General features: G+C 45.7%; 1 protein-coding gene across 2 annotated transcripts in view; it reads right to left on the bottom strand.

Annotated features, from left to right (window-relative positions):
- CRB1 (crumbs cell polarity complex component 1) overlaps window positions 1-17,331 on the bottom strand; it is a 307,060-nt gene that overhangs the window by 84,170 nt on the left and 205,559 nt on the right. For both annotated transcript variants that reach the window (XR_010186785.1, XM_063940122.1), the window contains exon 6: window positions 2,914-3,834. Coding sequence is in view for 1 of the 2 variants with exons in the window: in XM_063940122.1 (XP_063796192.1) it covers window positions 2,914-3,834 (921 nt within the window). In the remaining variant the exon portion in view is untranslated. The remainder of the gene's footprint in view (window positions 1-2,913; window positions 3,835-17,331) is intronic.

The following is a 17,331-nucleotide window of genomic DNA, read 5'->3' as shown; positions in this document are numbered from 1 at the left end:
GATTACAACCTCAAAGACCATTGGAACCTTTAATAAAAAGAGATTTCCAGTGTTTGTGCTCACTAGAGCTAGATACTGTCAATGTAATATAAGCTCTTGAATTGAGTTTGGAAAATATATTTATGGTATAGTTAAGGACAGCTGCAGTACCTGTACCTCCGGCTGTCCTCCAATTTTATCGCCATCTCAGGATGGCTTCAGCAGATGCAGTAACAAAAAAAAAAGTTTTATTATTATTAAGCATTTATTCCACTTGAATTCAAAATAAAAAAGTATTCAAGAGTACGCATGTACACACATAAGAGCTTAACGCTCTTAGCCAGCCTCGCCGGGTCACTGAGCATCCCTCAGCTTATCCTTGCAGTTTTATTTTTGGTAAATAAGCTTTTTTTTTTTAATCACTGTGGTAGCCTACAATAGGATGTATAGGCTTCAATATGTTATACAAACTGAATTTTCAATCGATCTTGTGCTTAAAGGGCCTCTGATTAGTTGTGTATTCATGACTTGCTCTTCCATACCAGTGTGCCATTCACCGTGTGTTTAGCCCAAACTTCCTTTAACCACTTACTGACGATTTATTTTGCCGAAAACCGCTCCGAAATTGTCAGGGGTTTTTATGAGTGAATTAGGTGAAGAACATGACTTTAATCCTATCTCAAATGATTTTAGTTATAAAAAAGGAAAAAAAAAATTTATTTTTATTTTTACATTTTTCAAACATCGAAATATCGTTCGTGAACATCGTGACCATCGGAACATAAGGAACATCGCGACTATCGCGGCTTTCAATTTGAAAGCCAGGACAGCCTGCAAGTATGCAGGGGGGGTCAGGGGGTGGCTTGGGAGGGTTCATTTACGCTCCCCAGCGGCTGCAGACAATGGAGGGGGGGGGGACTCCAGCAGCGGAGGGAAATTTCTCTTCCCTGCCGCTGCTAACACTCTCTATCTAACTGGTCGCATCCCGTGCGACCAGGTCAGATAGAGCACTTGCAGGCATGGTCGCATCTGATGCGACCATGCCAGGCAAGTGGTTAAGGGTCTATTTATCTTTTTGGAAAGAAATAAAATACCAACTAATCAACTCCTAACTGCCATGTTACAGGCTGTGTTTGAAAAATGACAATTAGGAGCTGGTTGGCTGGTACTTTATCTCTCTCCACTGTGTATCTCTCTAAAGCTGGGTACACACTAGGCGATATGTCTCCGATCATGGCATACCAGGCCAACATATCGTAAACATCGGATAATGGGCCTAATTCAGACATGATCGTAGCAGCAATTTTGTTAGCAGATGGGCAAAACCATGTGCACTGCAGGGGAGGCAGATATAAAAGATGTGCAGAGAGAGTTAGATTTGGGTGGGTTATTTTGTTTCTGTGCAGGGTAAATACTGGCTGCTTATTTTTACACTGCAATTTAGATTTCAGTTTGAACACACCACACCCAAATCTAACTCTCTTTGCACATGTTATATCTGCTCCCCCTGCAGGGCACATGGTTTTGCCCATCTGCTAACAAAATTGCTGCTACGGTCAGGTCTGAATTACCCCTAATCTGTGAGTGCTCCCGTGCGCAGACATCCATGTGCTTCACGATAAATGGGACAACCCAGCAGCTAGCAGCATGCAGCTGAATGTGGCTAATGAACGATATAGCGCACGGTCACGCACTATATCGTTCAGTGTATACGGACGACCAATGTGTTACAACGGCCATCCCATCGATGTGTGTACCGAGCTTAAGCTTTGATAAATATAGCCCATAGTTCAAAAGAGGGTCTGAAATATGGATCATCAGCCATCTAAATGCATTCAGAAGGAAAACATATTAACATAGTGGCTGCGGCAAAATTGTAAATGAAATGGCTGTACACTACACAAGTGCCATCTGCAAATTGTGTATTTTTGTACACACTGTATGCAAAGCTGTATGCCAGTGGCTTCCAAACGTTTTTGAATCACGGCGCCCTAGAATATCAGAATTTTTTTCACGGCACCCCTAGGCCAAAAATGTCTTATTGAGAAATTTAGAAAGAAATATTACATTAAGTAGATCGAGTTTATATGTCATCCTTAGGGTCAGTTTTGTGGTGAGGGACAAGATTTGCTTCTGTTTGGCCACATATTTTATGACAGGCAAAACCAGTGCTGGTGGCTGCCAATTATATTGACCATGAATAATTTGAATTGGTCCTGGACCACCAACCCAGGGCACCCCTGCAAGTGTCCCGAGGCACCCCAAGGAGCCACGGCACACAGTTCGGGAACCTCTGCTGTATGCATTTCAAGATGCATCTGTCTCTGAGTGGGTAGCATATGTATCTAGCTGGCTATAATTGTATGCTGTCAGATTGTCGACTGTGACAATGCCAAAATTCATAATGTTGACACCAGAATGTTGACATGGTTAAAATGTACACATCATAAATGTCAGGCAGTGCAAACTTTCACCGTCCATAAGATAGGAGATAGAACTTGTTTTTCGGAGCAGCTGCCAGCACCCAGAGCAATGCTGAACTGTACTTGTACTTTAGTGTTCACTGCGGTGACTCTGATACTTAATTATCGGAGGCCAATCAGCTCTTGACAAAAATGGCTAGGCCCCAAAATACATATTATGTGGAAGTCCTACCAAATGCCACTACAGTCTCACCATATACTTAAATGTGTTATATAAAACCAACCTTTATTCTAGGATACATATAGGGGTCACAGCAATTATGTGCGAAGATCTCGTTGGAGCTTCAAGGTGCAAGTGAAAAATAACCTGTTCTACACCATACAATGGCAGAAGCTCATCAAGCAAGGCTACTACAATGGGACCTTACTCTTAATTAATCTGCCCCTAAATGTAATATTTTGCCTTCTTTTAAATTATTTGAAGTGAGATTTAAATGTCATTGATACTTACCTGTGGAGCAGTTGTTCCCTCTGTAAGGTCTGTAGCAGTCACAGTAGTAGCTGAGCCATAAATTCATGCACTTGCCTCTGTTATCACATGGGTTATTCTCACAATGGTCCTGTCTCTTGCAGCCAATCTCAATCCTGGCCAGTTTCCCATCTTCCTCTGTTAATACAATAGAACCCACTTTGATGTCCTGCATGCATCCGACAAACCAAGATTGCATTTGGACCACGTCATTAAAATCAGCCCCTTCTCTGGTCTGTGCTGGGAGCTCCCCTCCCAGCTGTATTTCCTGGAACACAATGTTCAATGAGCCATCATTGTGAGACTGGTTCACACATGCAATACCACATGAGGGGTCAAGAAGCTTGAGCAGGATATTGTCTCTGAAGGTTATTTCAATAGTATGCCAAAGATCATCACTGACATTGTGAGATAATTGCAGAAGTGTCACCAGCTGAGCATTGCGTTGAAAGTTTAACAACAAAAAGCCCTTTTGTAGATATAGCCTGAGGGATGAAGCCTGCTCTCCCAAGTGGATTATTGTTGCGCTGGTCTGCACAGTCCGGAAGCTCAGAGATACATTGGAAAATACACTAATATTTCTAAGAGGAAAAATAGTCCTACCATTAAATGAGAAAGTGGTTTGTGTCTCACAATCAGGACCTATGAATCCTGCAGAACATACACAGTTGTGGTAGTGTTTTCCATCCATTAAATAAGGTATGCATGAACCTCCATTTTGGCATGTATGCTCTTCACAGCCGATAAGCACCTCCATGCAATCTGGGCCTCCAAAGTAGCGCCCTGCAGGGTCCTTGTCTGAAGGACAGTGACAGGTGTAACTGCCATGGAAATTCTCACATGTGCCTCTATTTTGACAAGGATTTGACTCACACTCATTGATGTCTTGTTCGCAATGGACACCTAGTGGACAGAGAACACTGCATTAATGTAGGCTGAACAGATAATCTCCCTATAGCAAAGTTGAACATTAATGGCAATTGCCTTATTCATGGATGCAAAGCAAAATGTATATCCCTACTGCATTTGTTTTTTTCAATAATAAAACATTTACTATTACATAAAAACTTGTGCTGGGTATAGACTGACAGAATAAATGTGTGTCAAACCAACAGACAATTTTGCCTGACAGCCTGACACCATAGGTGTTTCTATAATGGGTGCTGTGTGTGCTGTGCACACACTGCACCAATATAGTATACTTAACCCTCCAGAGTCCCGCTGCGGAGGCCCTTCAGTGCGGGCACAAATCACTTGGAAAATGGCCACCGCGGCCATTTCCAAGTGATCTGCGCATGTGCATTGGAGATGTCCCTGGGAACATGCACAGTAGAGAAAATTACCCAAAGGCAATTGACTCCGGAGCTGGATAGGAAGGTTCGGCACAGCAGGTGTAACAAGAAGTTGGTCTGCAGCTGCAGACAGGATGGCACTTAAAAAAAACTAGGCCCCAAACAGCACATCATGCAAAGAAGAAAAAGAGGTGCAATGAGGTAGTGTATGACTAAGCTAAGCGACACAAGTGTGCGGCACAAACAACATGGGACGTGCTGGAATTTGCTCAAATGTAATACACACACAATATTGGTGGCACAGGTGAGCGTACCCCTAAACCACACACATACACAGCAAAACCTGTAAAATTGATTTGGATTTTAATAACCCTTTTATTTGGAGCTATTGTAATAATATGCAGCATAGGCGAGCGTATCCCCTACACCACACAGGGAAAACCCTGTAAAAATGATTTGGATAATAATATAAGTAATGTATATAACCCTTTTATTTGGAGTAAATAATATACAGCACAGGACACCACCACTGGACTTACGGCAGCACAAGACATCACCACTGGACTGATGCAGCACAAAACAGCACCACTGGACTGGACTTATATGCAGTACCCCATGACTTATACGGCAGTACCCCTGGAGTTGTACGGCAGAGTCAGACAGGATGGCACTTTAAAAAAACTAGTCCCCAAACAGCACATGATGCAAAGAAGAAAAAGAGATGCAAGATGGAATTGTCCTTGTGCACTCCCACCTACCCTTATGTTGTATAAACAGGACATGCACACTTTGACAAACCAATCATTTCAGCGACAGGGTCTGCCACATGGGATCCGGTCTGAGATGGACAGTGTCTAGGTCGACAATGTTTAGGTCGACCACTATAGGTCGACAGTCACTAGGTTGACATGGATGGAAGGTCGACAGGGTTTCTAGGTCGACATGTGCTAGGTCGACAGGTCTAAAGGTCGACATGAGTTTTTCACATTTTTTTTCTTTTTTTGAATTTTTTCATAATTAACGATCCACGTGGACTACGATTGGAACGGTAAAGTGTGCCGAGCGAAGCGAAGGCACCATGCCCGAAGCATGGCGAGCGAAGCGAGCCATGCGAGGGGATGCGGTGCACTAATTTGGGATCCCGGTCACTCTACGAAGAAAACGACACCCCCCAAAAAAAAATCCTCATGTCGACCTTTAGACCTGTCGACCTAGCACATGTCGACCTAGAAACCCTGTCGACCTTCCATCCATGTCGACCTAGTGACTGTCGACTTATAGTGGTCGACCTAAACATTGTCGACCTAGATACTGTCGATAAAACGAACCACACCCCTGCCACACGACTGTGGCTGAAATGACTGGTTTGTTTGGGCACCCACCAAAAAATAAGCAATCAATCTCTCCTTGCACAAACTGGCTCTACAGAGGCAAGCTGTCGACCTCATCCTCATCCTCCGGTTCCTCACCCCTTTCACTGTGTACATCCTCCTCCTCACAGAGTATTAATTCGTGCCCACTGGAATCCACCATCACAGGTCCCTGTGCACTTTCTGGAGGCAATTCTGGTAAAGGTCTTCCCAGAGGAGTGTATAATTAATTTTGATGAACATCATCGTCTCCACATTTTGAGGAAGTAACCTCCTACGCCAATCGCTGACAAGTTTACCGGCTGCACTAAACACTCTTTCGGAGTACACACTGGAGGGGGGGCAACTTAGGTAGAATAAATTCAGTTTGTGCAAGCGCATCCAAATTGCCTCTTTTCCTGCCAGTATACATACGGACTGTCTGACATGCCTACTTGGATGCTGTCACTCATATAATCCTCCACCATTCTTTCAATGGTGACAGAATCATATGCAGTGACAGTAGACATGTCAGTAATCGTTGGCAGGTCATTCGGTCCAGACCAGATGTCAGCACTCGCTCCTGACTGCCCTGCATCACCGCCAGCGGGTGGGCTATCCTTTTCCTCGCAGCCCCAGTTGCAGGAGAAAATGAAGGAGGAGCTGTTGATGGGTCACATTCCGCTTGAGTTGACAATTTTCTCACCAGCAGGTCTTTGAACCTTTGCAGACTTGTATCTGCCGGAAAGAGAGATACAATGTAGGCTTTAAACCTAGGATCGAGCATGGTGGCCAAAATGTAGTGCTCTGATTTCAACAGATTGACCACCCTTGAATCCTGGCAAAGCGAATGAAGGGCTCCATCCACAAGTCCCACATACTTTGCGGAATCACTCCATCTTAGCTCCTCCTTCATATTCTCCAGCTGCTTCTGCAAAAGCCTGATGAGGGGAATGATCTGACTCAAGCTGGCAGTGTCTGAACTGACTTCACTAGGCTTGAATGGCCTTTTGCTGCTCCTCCATCTTCTGAAGCATATAGAGTGTTGAATTCCACCTCGTTACCACCTCTTGCTTCAGGTGATGGCAGGGCAGGTTCAGGAGTGTTTGCTGGCACTCCAGTCTTTGGCACGCAGTGGCTGAATGTCGAAAGTGGCCCGCAATTTTTCGGGCCACCGACAGCATCTCCTGCACGCCCCTGTCATTTTTCAAAAAATTCTGCACCACCAAATTAATTGCATGTGCAAAACAAGGGACGTGCTGGAATTTGCCCAGATGTAATGCACACACAATATTGGTGGTGTTGTCCGATATCACAAATATCTAGGAGAGTCTAAGTGGGGTAAGCCATTAAGCGATGATGTCCCTCAGTTTACGGAAAGCGGTGATACATAGTGTAGCCTGCCTAGAAACGAGTTGGCGTTTGCGAGATGCTGCTACTGGTGCCACTGCAGTAGTTGCTGCAGGAGGCAATACATCTACCCAGTGGGCTGTCACAGTCATGTAGTCCTTAGTCTGCCCTGTTCCACTTGTCCACATGTTCGTGGTTAAGTGGACAGTGAGTACACTGCATTTTGTAGGACACTGAGGACACTTTTTCTGACTTCTCTGTACATACTCGGTATCGCCTGCCTAGTGAAGTGGAACCTAGATGGGATTTGGTACCGGGGACACACTACCTCCATCACTGTACTAATGGCGGATACCGGAAGCACGTCTAACACCAATATAGCTGTCAAGGCCTCAGTTATCTGCTTTGCAACAGGATGACTGCTGTCATATTTCATCTTCCTCACAAAGGACTGTTGGACTGTCAATTGCTTAGTTGAAGTAGTACAAGTGGTCTTACGACTTCCCCTCTGGGATGACGATCGACTCCCAGCAGTAACAACAGCAGCGGCGGCAGCAACAGCAGTAGTAGTAGGCGTACCACTCAAGGATCCTCACGAGGAATTCCAGTTAGGAGAGGACTCCTCAGTCTTGCCAGTGACATTGCCTGCAGGCAGGGCCGTTTCTTGGGGCAGGCGAGCAGTGCAACCGCACTGGGCGCCCGCTGCGGCACTAACTGTGGCTCCCTGCTTCCCCCTCCTATTTCTCCCCGAGTAACCCGCTCAGGGGGCAGAGTTTCATGGAATGACGCGGTTGCGTCGTTACGTCACGACGCAACCCCATCACTCCGCGAAACTCCCCCCTCCCCCGAGCGGAGTACAGAGGGGGATCCAAGTTAGGAAGAGGGAAAGGCCGGCGGGAGGAGCGACTGGTGAGGCGGGCCGAAGAGCGGTAATCGCCTCTGTAAGTATTCTCTCTCTCTCAGTGTAAAATGGGGACACCTGCCGTAATGTGTGAAATAGGGACTCTTGCCTGCCGTAGTGTGGGGATTTAATGTATCAAGGGCATTGCGGTGTGTGGCATAATATGGTGCAGGGGGCATTACTGTGTGGGGCTTAATATGGTACAATTTTTTTTCCTGTGGTGGTCGTGATCTGTTGGAGCCGGGTCAAAAACTGGATTGTGAGGTAATCTTTTCAGACGAGGCCATGCCCATTTAAATGAGGCCACACCCATTTAGATGAGGCCACGCCCCCTTGCTGGGTGCGTGCGCAAGTTGTTTTTTTTTATCTAGGTGTGTGTGTGTGGGGGGGCACATTTTTTATGTCATGGGGGGGCGCATTTTTAAATCTCGCACTGGGAGCCAAATTGGCTAGAAACAGCCCTGCCTGCAGGACTACTGACATTCCTGACTGAGGAGGAAGTTGATGTTGAGGGAGTTGGTGGTGTTGCTTGTAGAAGCTTGGGTACAAGAGTAAGAAGGGATTTAGGTGTCAATGGACTGCTTATGCTCTTACCCAAAGTTTCACAATTTGACACTGACTTCTGATGAATGTGCAGCAGGTGACGTATAAGGGAGGATGTTCCTAGATGGTTAACGTCCTTACCCCTACTTATTACGGATTGACACCTGTTGTCCGGATTTGTGGAGAAATAATTACACACCGAATAGGTGGCTTTTTTGGTATTTTGCCCAGGCGTCACACAGGGCTTATTCATGCCATGGACAACAACTGTCTCCCCCGGTGCCTGATTTAAACAAACCACATCACCAACAGAATCCTCATCGTCAACTTCCTCCTCAGTGCCAGCAACACCTATATCCTCATCCTGGTGTACTTCAACCATGACATCTTCAATTTGAATATCAGAAACTGAACTGTGGGTGCTACTTCCAGCACTTGCAGAAGGCATGCAAATGGTGGAAGGAGCCATCTCTTCCCATCTAGTGTTGGGAAGGTCAGGCATCGCAACCGCCGACACACTTTGACTCCCCTTGGGGATTTGTGATACCATGTTAGAACGCACAGTTCTATGCTGTGCTTTTTTGCCAGCTTAACTCTTATCATTTTTCTAGCGGGAGGATGAGGGCTTCCATCATCATATGAAGCTGAACCACTAGTCATGAACATAGGCCAGGGCCTTAGCCGTTCCTTGCCACTCCGTGTCGTAAATGGCATATTGGCAAGTTTACATTTCTCCTTAGACCATTTCAATTTATTTTTTTGGGTCTGAACTTTGGCTTTTTGGATTTTACATGCCCTCTACTATCACATTGGGCATCGGCCTTGGCAGACGACGTTGATGGCATTTCATCATCTATGTTATGAGTAGTGGTAGCAGCTTCAGCACTAGGAGGAAGTGGTTCTTGATCTTTCCCTATTTTATCCCCTACATTTTTATTCTCCATTATTTTTCTGGAGTTATATAACAATATGCGGTACAGGAGAGCGTACCTCTACACTACACAGGGCTAACCCTTTAATTGGAGTAAATAATATACAGCACAGGACAGCACCACTGAACTTATACGGCAGCACCATTGGACTGGACTTATACGGCAGCACCACTGGACTGGATTTATACGCCAGTATCACTGGGCTTATACAGCAGTACCACTGGACTAAATTTATACGGCAGTATCATTGGACTTATACGCCAGTACCACTGGAATTATACGGCAGTATCACTGGAAGTGTACGTCAGTATCACTTGAATTATGTAAACAAGAACTTTATTGGATGTTTAAATTAAACACTATATATCCATTAGGTTTGAATGAAGCCATTGAACTCAATTCAGTTCTGTGATCCCCCCTCTTTTATATATAGTCTCTCATTTGTGTCTGGTTGCTAAGCATGGGAATGTATATAATAATAGACACTATGTGTACTATGGTTTTTCTGATCTCAGGTCTTGGCATACATATGTTTTGATTATATTCAAGTATCACGCCATACTGTATATACTGTATATACTTTCTAATAAGAAAAGAGATAATTATGAATTAGTATATATATTGCCTATTCTGTATATGAATCTTATATGATGGCTATTGTTTTTATGTTTATGTAAAAACTGTAACAATAGATGATATTTATTGCTTTGTGAATTAATTACTCTTGGTTGGCAATTTGGTTTTCGATTTGGCGTATGGCTGTCGCACAGAGCCGATCTAGAGAGGACCATCTATTATTATAGCTGACGTCAGGAGTTGTTACCATGGAGAAAGGACAGATGGAAGTGACGTGTAAGGTCACGCACTGCCTCCCTCGATATTGATGCATGCCCCACGCCGCGTCACTTTCTATGTGCCTCTGGGCGTGGCAGGGTAATGCGACATTGATGTGCGCCCGGCGCCGCATCACTCCTTGTGCGCGCCAGGGTGCAGCGGGGTGACATGGTGGAAGTACATTCCGGTAGCTACTCATAGCTTCCGGCGGAATACATCCGCATTAGTGAGGAGGTGGAGACTCTAATCCATGGGACATTCCGAATATGTGGATCGTAGTTTACCATTGCCACCATTGCCTATTAAGGTTACAATAAGTCAGATACTATTCCAGGTATTCAATTTGATACAAACTAATTTAGAAACTAGCGGTCATGTGATCGCAATAGACAATATGTTTTCGATAAATACTTGGAATATTAGTATGGTTACAATGTATATGACTGGCTATTTTAAAAGGTATATTATGTATATTATTGTCTGTCATTATTTGGTCACATTATGGGATGAGATGGTCATGAGCAATCACATATGCAAATGAGCAGCCATATTGCTATGGTATATAAGCCTTTATCAGCAACACTACCAGCACCTTGAAAAAGTTGTGTTAACGCAACAAAACGCGTCGGTGATAGTTGCTATCTGTTTTTGCTCCCACAGATTCATTATAACGGAAAACAAAGAGACCTGGACCAAGTACCTGACACCACATCCTCTGGAGCGGCTTGCTGGGAGAGATCTCCTTCCACTGTGGAAACCACATGCACAGTAGATTCTAGAATTGTACCAGAGTCTACTAGCTGCCGGAGAGGAAGGGCCCATAACAGTGGCTGCACGCGGGTCCCCTCCTCTCTTAAAACGCCCCTGCCTGACACCCAGCATATATCATGATTTATGGCCGTACACTGTAATATTTCACACAATATCTGCTTTCCTCCTTCTGGGAAGTAGGCATTTCCCTGTTCCTCCCCTGTGAAGGCTCAGGGGAAATGTCAGTTGGTCGGCCACAGCCGTGCATACACTGTTAGATGTGGAGGACCAGTTATCGGATCTATCGGACAAGCTGGACGATTTCACATGTCCAATTAATTGATATTTTGAGATTGGTTGCGCAAATAAAACATTACAATTATCTGGACGATCTGCCGATAGCAGGTGCATCTCCAGATAATGGGATAATGTATGCCCAGCATAAAATGTGTGTGGGTTTTTTTTTATTTCTTTTTTAGACATTCCGGAACAAAAAGTGGAAGTATAAAGATAGGACCTTATTCAGAGTTAGAAGTAAGTAAATGAAAGGAACAATTTGCACCTTGGTAACATCAAGCTGCACTGCAGATGGGGCAGAATTGAGATATGGGGGTGTCCTAACTTTATTCTACATTTCAGTGTAAAAGCAAAGCTGCACAGAGTATGTTCACTACATGCAATAGCAGCCAGTATTTTCCCTGCAAACCATAAAATAAATGCATTTGCCCCCCTGACATAGCAAGATGGTTTATTTCAGGAGCAATGTGCTCCTTTTTTAGCGCCCACTCCTAACTCTAAATAAGGCCAAAACAATCTAAGGCCAAAATGTCATTGACAAACGTCACTATGTTTCCAATTAGGAAAACAACTACAAGTTGCATACCCACTACACAGAGTGTTTTCAAATGTGTTGCCAATTTTCTGGGTGCTGTGTAAAACCTATAAACAGAGCCTGACGATGAAGGGAATCAGCTTACCCAAATGTACCAGGAGAGACCAGAGAGATATCCATATTACCGGACAGAGCATTATCAGAGTTGTCCCTTGCACTGGTCATTGGCTGTATCTGTGTGCATCCTGATACCTGGATCCTGTCACTGGATTACCCTTCTGTACAGTCTGTCTTTTCAATCTCATAAAACCAGCTTAGTCTAATTCTCATTATAAGTGATTATGCAATGAGCAGGGTGAGAATGCTGCAGAGAACTGAAATTGTTGATTAGCCCATACACACAAAAGATATTGGGACTGGCAATTGCATAATACTCTGCTTTGTACCGAGGGACGGTATAAAATGCTGATATGAATAATCCTGTAATGACAGACAAATGTGGAACCTTAGGGATGCACTTAAACTGGCGGTGTCCCTTATAGGCATTCTGCTACATGCAAAGGTTTCCTGAGGATGCTGACAGGAACATGTGGCTATGAAGGCTCAGTAATTCTAAAGGGCCCTACTCACTGGCCGACCCGCCGCCGAGCTGCCCGACGGCGGATACGGCCGACGAGCGACCCGGCGGCGGGGGGGCAGTGACGGGGGGAGTGAAGTTTCTTCACTCCCCCCGTCACGCGGCTGCATTGAAGTGCAGGCAAATATGGACGAGATCGTCCATATTGGCCTGCATGCACAGCCGACGGGAGACCTGCGATGAACGAGCGCGGGGCCGCGCATCGTTCATCGCAGGAGTCTCCACACTGAAAGATATGAACGAGTTCTCGTTCATTTATGAACGAGATCGTTCATATCTTTCAAAAAATCGGCCAGTGTGTAGGGCCCTTAAGGATACCTGTGTTTCTCAAAGTAACAATCATCTTTACAATTCTAAGAATTGCCTGAACGGCTTTATAAATGAACATTACAGTAGATGCTTGTGGGTTACGCACACTGGGTGTGACATTTGTAGCGGAGTTTCCATATTATATAATATCCCATACATAAACAATTATACTATTACCTATGCTACACATGCTGGTTTGTTATCAGTGTGCTATCAATACTTCCTGTTATGGTGCCCACACATGGGGGGTAATTCCAAGCTGATCGCAGCAGGAAATTTTTTAGCAGTTGGGCAAAACCATGTGCACTGCAGGGGAGGCAGATATAACATGTGCAGAGAGAGTTAGATTTGGGTGGCTTATTTTGTTTCTGTGCAGGGTAAATACTGGCTGCTTTATTTTTACACTGCAATTTAGATTGCAGATTGAACACACCACACCCAAATCTAACTCTCTCTGCACATGTTATATCTGCCTCCCCTGCAGTGCACATGGTTTTGCCCAACTGCTAACTAAATTCCTGCTGCGATCAACTTGGAATTACCCCCATGGTGCGATTCTCGCATGCTACATTACTTGATCTTTTTAGTTCAAATAGCATTGTGTCTAGTTCAAATCGCACCTTGTGTAATGTCCCTTGCGATACGATGCGGACTCCCGTCTAGCCCATATCTCAAGGCAAAATAGTATGTGCAGGCAGGGGGTGGTCTTCAGTATGCCGGCTGTCGGGATCCCGGCGCACAGTATACCGGCGCCGGAATCCCGACAGCCGGCATACCAACACTTATTCTCCCTCGTGGGGGTCCACGACCCCCCTGGAGGGAGAATAAAATAGCGTGGCGAGCGCAGCGAGCCCGCAAGGGGCTCATTTGCGCTCGCCACACTGTTGGTAAGCCGGCGGTCGGGCTCCCGGCACCGGTATGCTGGTCACCGGGAGCCCGACCGCCGGCATACCATACCACACCCGCAGGCAGGTATTTTTGTACTACATATCAATATCATATAGTACATTGTAGTGTATTCAAAATCGGATGTACAGTAGTTCAAATAGCATACCCCACTTAGTCCAAATCGCACAGCACACATTGTGTAGGCTCAAATCTCACCTAGCATAAATAACACCGTGAGTGGGCAACATTATTCATGGCATTATTTATCAGATCTGTACAACCGTTTCCCCCACGCTATGTGTGGGTGTAAGATTGCCACTTCTGATTGGCTTCCTACTCACTCTCAATCCCCACCACCAACCCAACCACCACCAACTGCAGCTATATTAAAGGGTAAATGTAACAATTTTAATCTTTTGTATAAGGTTATTTCCACTGGACAGATACAACTTTTTTTCAGCTACATGCTCTGTATACTGCTGGTATGTTACACCGGCTACTGTATGTGTCTTACCTGATTAGCTATACCTGCTAACAAACACATTACACTATCTGAACAATGATAAGTGTGGAGCACGTCTGTAGCCTGAATTTAAGGCATTAAACATGTATTATTTTAAGAGTTATCTTGTATAATTCTCATACAAAACATCACTCCTCTGGTGCTTGTGTTTTGGTTTCATATAGACATATTTCTTTGGGGGATTGTGGTGGCAGCAGCAGCTCAGATTACATGTTGGCCCTTTAGGATGTCTGACACGGGTGTAGTATGGTATGCCGGCACTCGGGCTCCCGGCGACCAGCATACCGGCGCCGGGAGCCCGACCGACGGCATACCGACAGCATGGTGAGCGCAAAAGAGCCCCTTGCGGGCTCGCTGCGCTCGCCACGCTACGGGCACGGTGGCGCGCTACACGCGCCACACTATTTTATTCTCCCTCCAGGGGGGTCGTGGACCCCCACGAGGGAGAATACTTGTCGGTATGCCGAGTGTCGGGATTCCGGTGCCGGTATACTGTGCGCCGGGATCCCGACATTCGGCATACAGAAGACTACCCGTCTGACACACAGGTGAGGCGGTGATCAAGTTTCCTCTGCAGGTCATCATGGAACCTCTGTAGATTGTGCTGAGACGTTGAGCATCTGATAAGCATCTACACAGCTATATCACCACTTTATTGTTGGCTGTGTTATATTTCCAAGATTCTGGGTCATTGCAGACTGGAGTAGCTGTGGCAGCAGGGATGTCACACCCAGTTGTTAGTAGCGATGTGCACCGGACATTTTTCGGGTTTTGTGTTTTGGTTTTGGGTTTGGTTCCGCGGCCGTGTTTTGGATTCGGATGCGTTTTGGCAAAACCTCACTGAAATTTTTTTGCCGTATTCGGGTGTGTTTTGGATTCGGGTGTTTTTTTTACAAAAAACCCTCAAAAACAGCTTAAATCATAGAATTTGGGGGTAATTTTGATCCCATAGTATTATTAACCTCAATAACCATAATTTCCACTAATTTCCAGTCTATTCTGAACACCTCACACCTCGCAATATTATTTTTAGTCCTAAAATTTGCACCAAGTTCGCTGGATGACTAAGCTAAGCGACCCAAGTGGCCGACACAAACACCTGGCCCATCTAGGAGTGGAACTGCAGTGTCAGACAGGATGGCAGATTTAAAAAAATAGTCCCCAAACAGCACATGATGCAAAGAAAAAAAGAGGTGCAATGAGGTAGCTGTGTGACTAAGCTAAGCGACCCAAGTGGCCGACACAAACACCTGGCCCATCTAGGAGTGGCACTGCAGTGTCAGACAGGATGGCACTTCAAAAAATAGTCCCCAAACAGCACATGATGCAAAGAAAAAAAGAGGTGCAATGAGGTAGCTGTGTGACTAAGCTAAGCGACCCAAGTGGCCGACACAAACACCTGGCCCATCTAGGAGTGGCACTGCAGTGTCAGACAGGATGGCACTTCAAAAAATAGTCCCCAAACAGCACATGATGCAAAGATAAATTAAAGAAAAAAGAGGTGCAAGATGGAATTGTCCTTGGGCCCTCCCACCCACCCGTATGTTGTATAAACAGGACATGCACACTTTAACAAACCCATCATTTCAGCGACAGGGTCTGCCACACGACTGTGACTGAAATGACTGGTTGGTTTGGGCACCCACCAAAAAAGAAGCAATCAATCTCTCCTTGCACAAACTGGCTCTACAGAGGCAAGATGTCCACCTCCTCCTCATCCTACGATTCCTCACCCCTTTCACTGTGTACATACCCCTCCTCACAGATTATTAATTCGTCCCCACTGGAATCCACCATCTCAGGTCCCTGTGTACTTTCTGGAGGCAATTGCTGGTGAATGTCTCCACGGAGGAATTGATTATAATTCATTTTGATGAACATTATCTTCTCCACATTTTCTGGACGTAACCTCGTACGCCGATTGCTGACAAGGTGAGCGGCTGCACTAAACACTCTTTCGGAGTACATACCGGAGGGGGGGGGGGGCAACTTAGGTAAAATAAAGCCAGTTTGTGCAAGGGCCTCCAAATTGCCTCTTTTTCCTGCAAGTATATGTACGGACTGTCTGACGTGCCTACTTGGATGCGGTCACTCATATAATCCTCCACCATTCTTTCAATGGTGACAGAATCATATGCAGTGACAGTAGGCGACATGTCAGTAATCGTTGGCAGGTCCTTCAGTCCGGACCAGATGTCAGCACTCGCTCCAGACTGCCCTGCATCACCGCCAGCGGGTGGGCTCGGAATTCTTAGCCTTTTCCTCGCAGCCCCAGTTGCGGGAGAATGTGAAGGAGGAGCTGTTGACGGGTCACGTTCCGCTTGACTTGACAATTTTCTCACCAGCAGGTCTTTGAACCTCTGCAGACTTGTGTCTGCCGGAAAGAGAGATACAACGTAGGTTTTAAATCTAGGATCGAGCACAGTGGCCAAAATTTAGTACTCTGATTTCAACAGATTGACCACCCGCGGATCCCGGTTAAGCGAATTAAGGGCTCCATCTACAAGTCCCACATGCCTAGCGGAATCGCTCTGTTTTAGCTCCTCCTTTAATGTCTCCAGCTTCTTCTGCAAAAGCCTGATGAGGGGAGTGACCTGACTCAGGCTGGCAGTGTCTGAACTGACTTCGCGTGTGGCAAGTTCAAAGGGTTGCAGAACCTTGCACAACGTTGAAATCATTCTCCACTGCGCTTGAGTCAGGTGCATTCCCCCTCCTTTGCCTATATCGTAGGTAGCTGTATAGGCTTGAATGGCCTTTTGCTGCTCCTCCATCCTTTGAAGCATACAGAGGGTTGAATTCCACCTCGTTACCACCTCTTGCTTCAGATGATGGCGGGGCAGGTTCAGGAGTGTTTGCTGGTGCTCCAGTCTTCGGCACGCGGTGGCTGAATGCCGAAAGTGGACCACAATTCTTCAGGCCACCGACAGCATCTCTTGCACGCCCCTGTCGTTTTAAAAAAAATTCTGCACCACCAAATTCAATGTATGTGCAAAACATGGGACGTGCTGGAATTTGCCCACATGTAATGCACGCACAATATTGGTGGCGTTGTCCGATGTCACAAATCCCCAGGAGAGTCCAATTGGGGCAAGCCATTCTGCGATGATGTTCCTCATATTCCGTAAGAGGTTGTCAGCTGTGTGCCTCTTATGGAAAGCGGTGATACAAAGCGTAGCCTGCCTAGGAACGAGTTGGTGTTTGCGAGATGCTGCTACTGGTGCCGCCGCTGCTGTTCTTGCTACGGGAGGCAATACATCTAC

The sequence above is a fragment of the Pseudophryne corroboree genome, chromosome 9 (assembly GCF_028390025.1).
Source record: "Pseudophryne corroboree isolate aPseCor3 chromosome 9, aPseCor3.hap2, whole genome shotgun sequence".
Classification (NCBI taxonomy): domain Eukaryota; kingdom Metazoa; phylum Chordata; class Amphibia; order Anura; family Myobatrachidae; genus Pseudophryne; species Pseudophryne corroboree.
This window is presented reverse-complemented; position numbering and strand designations above follow the sequence as displayed.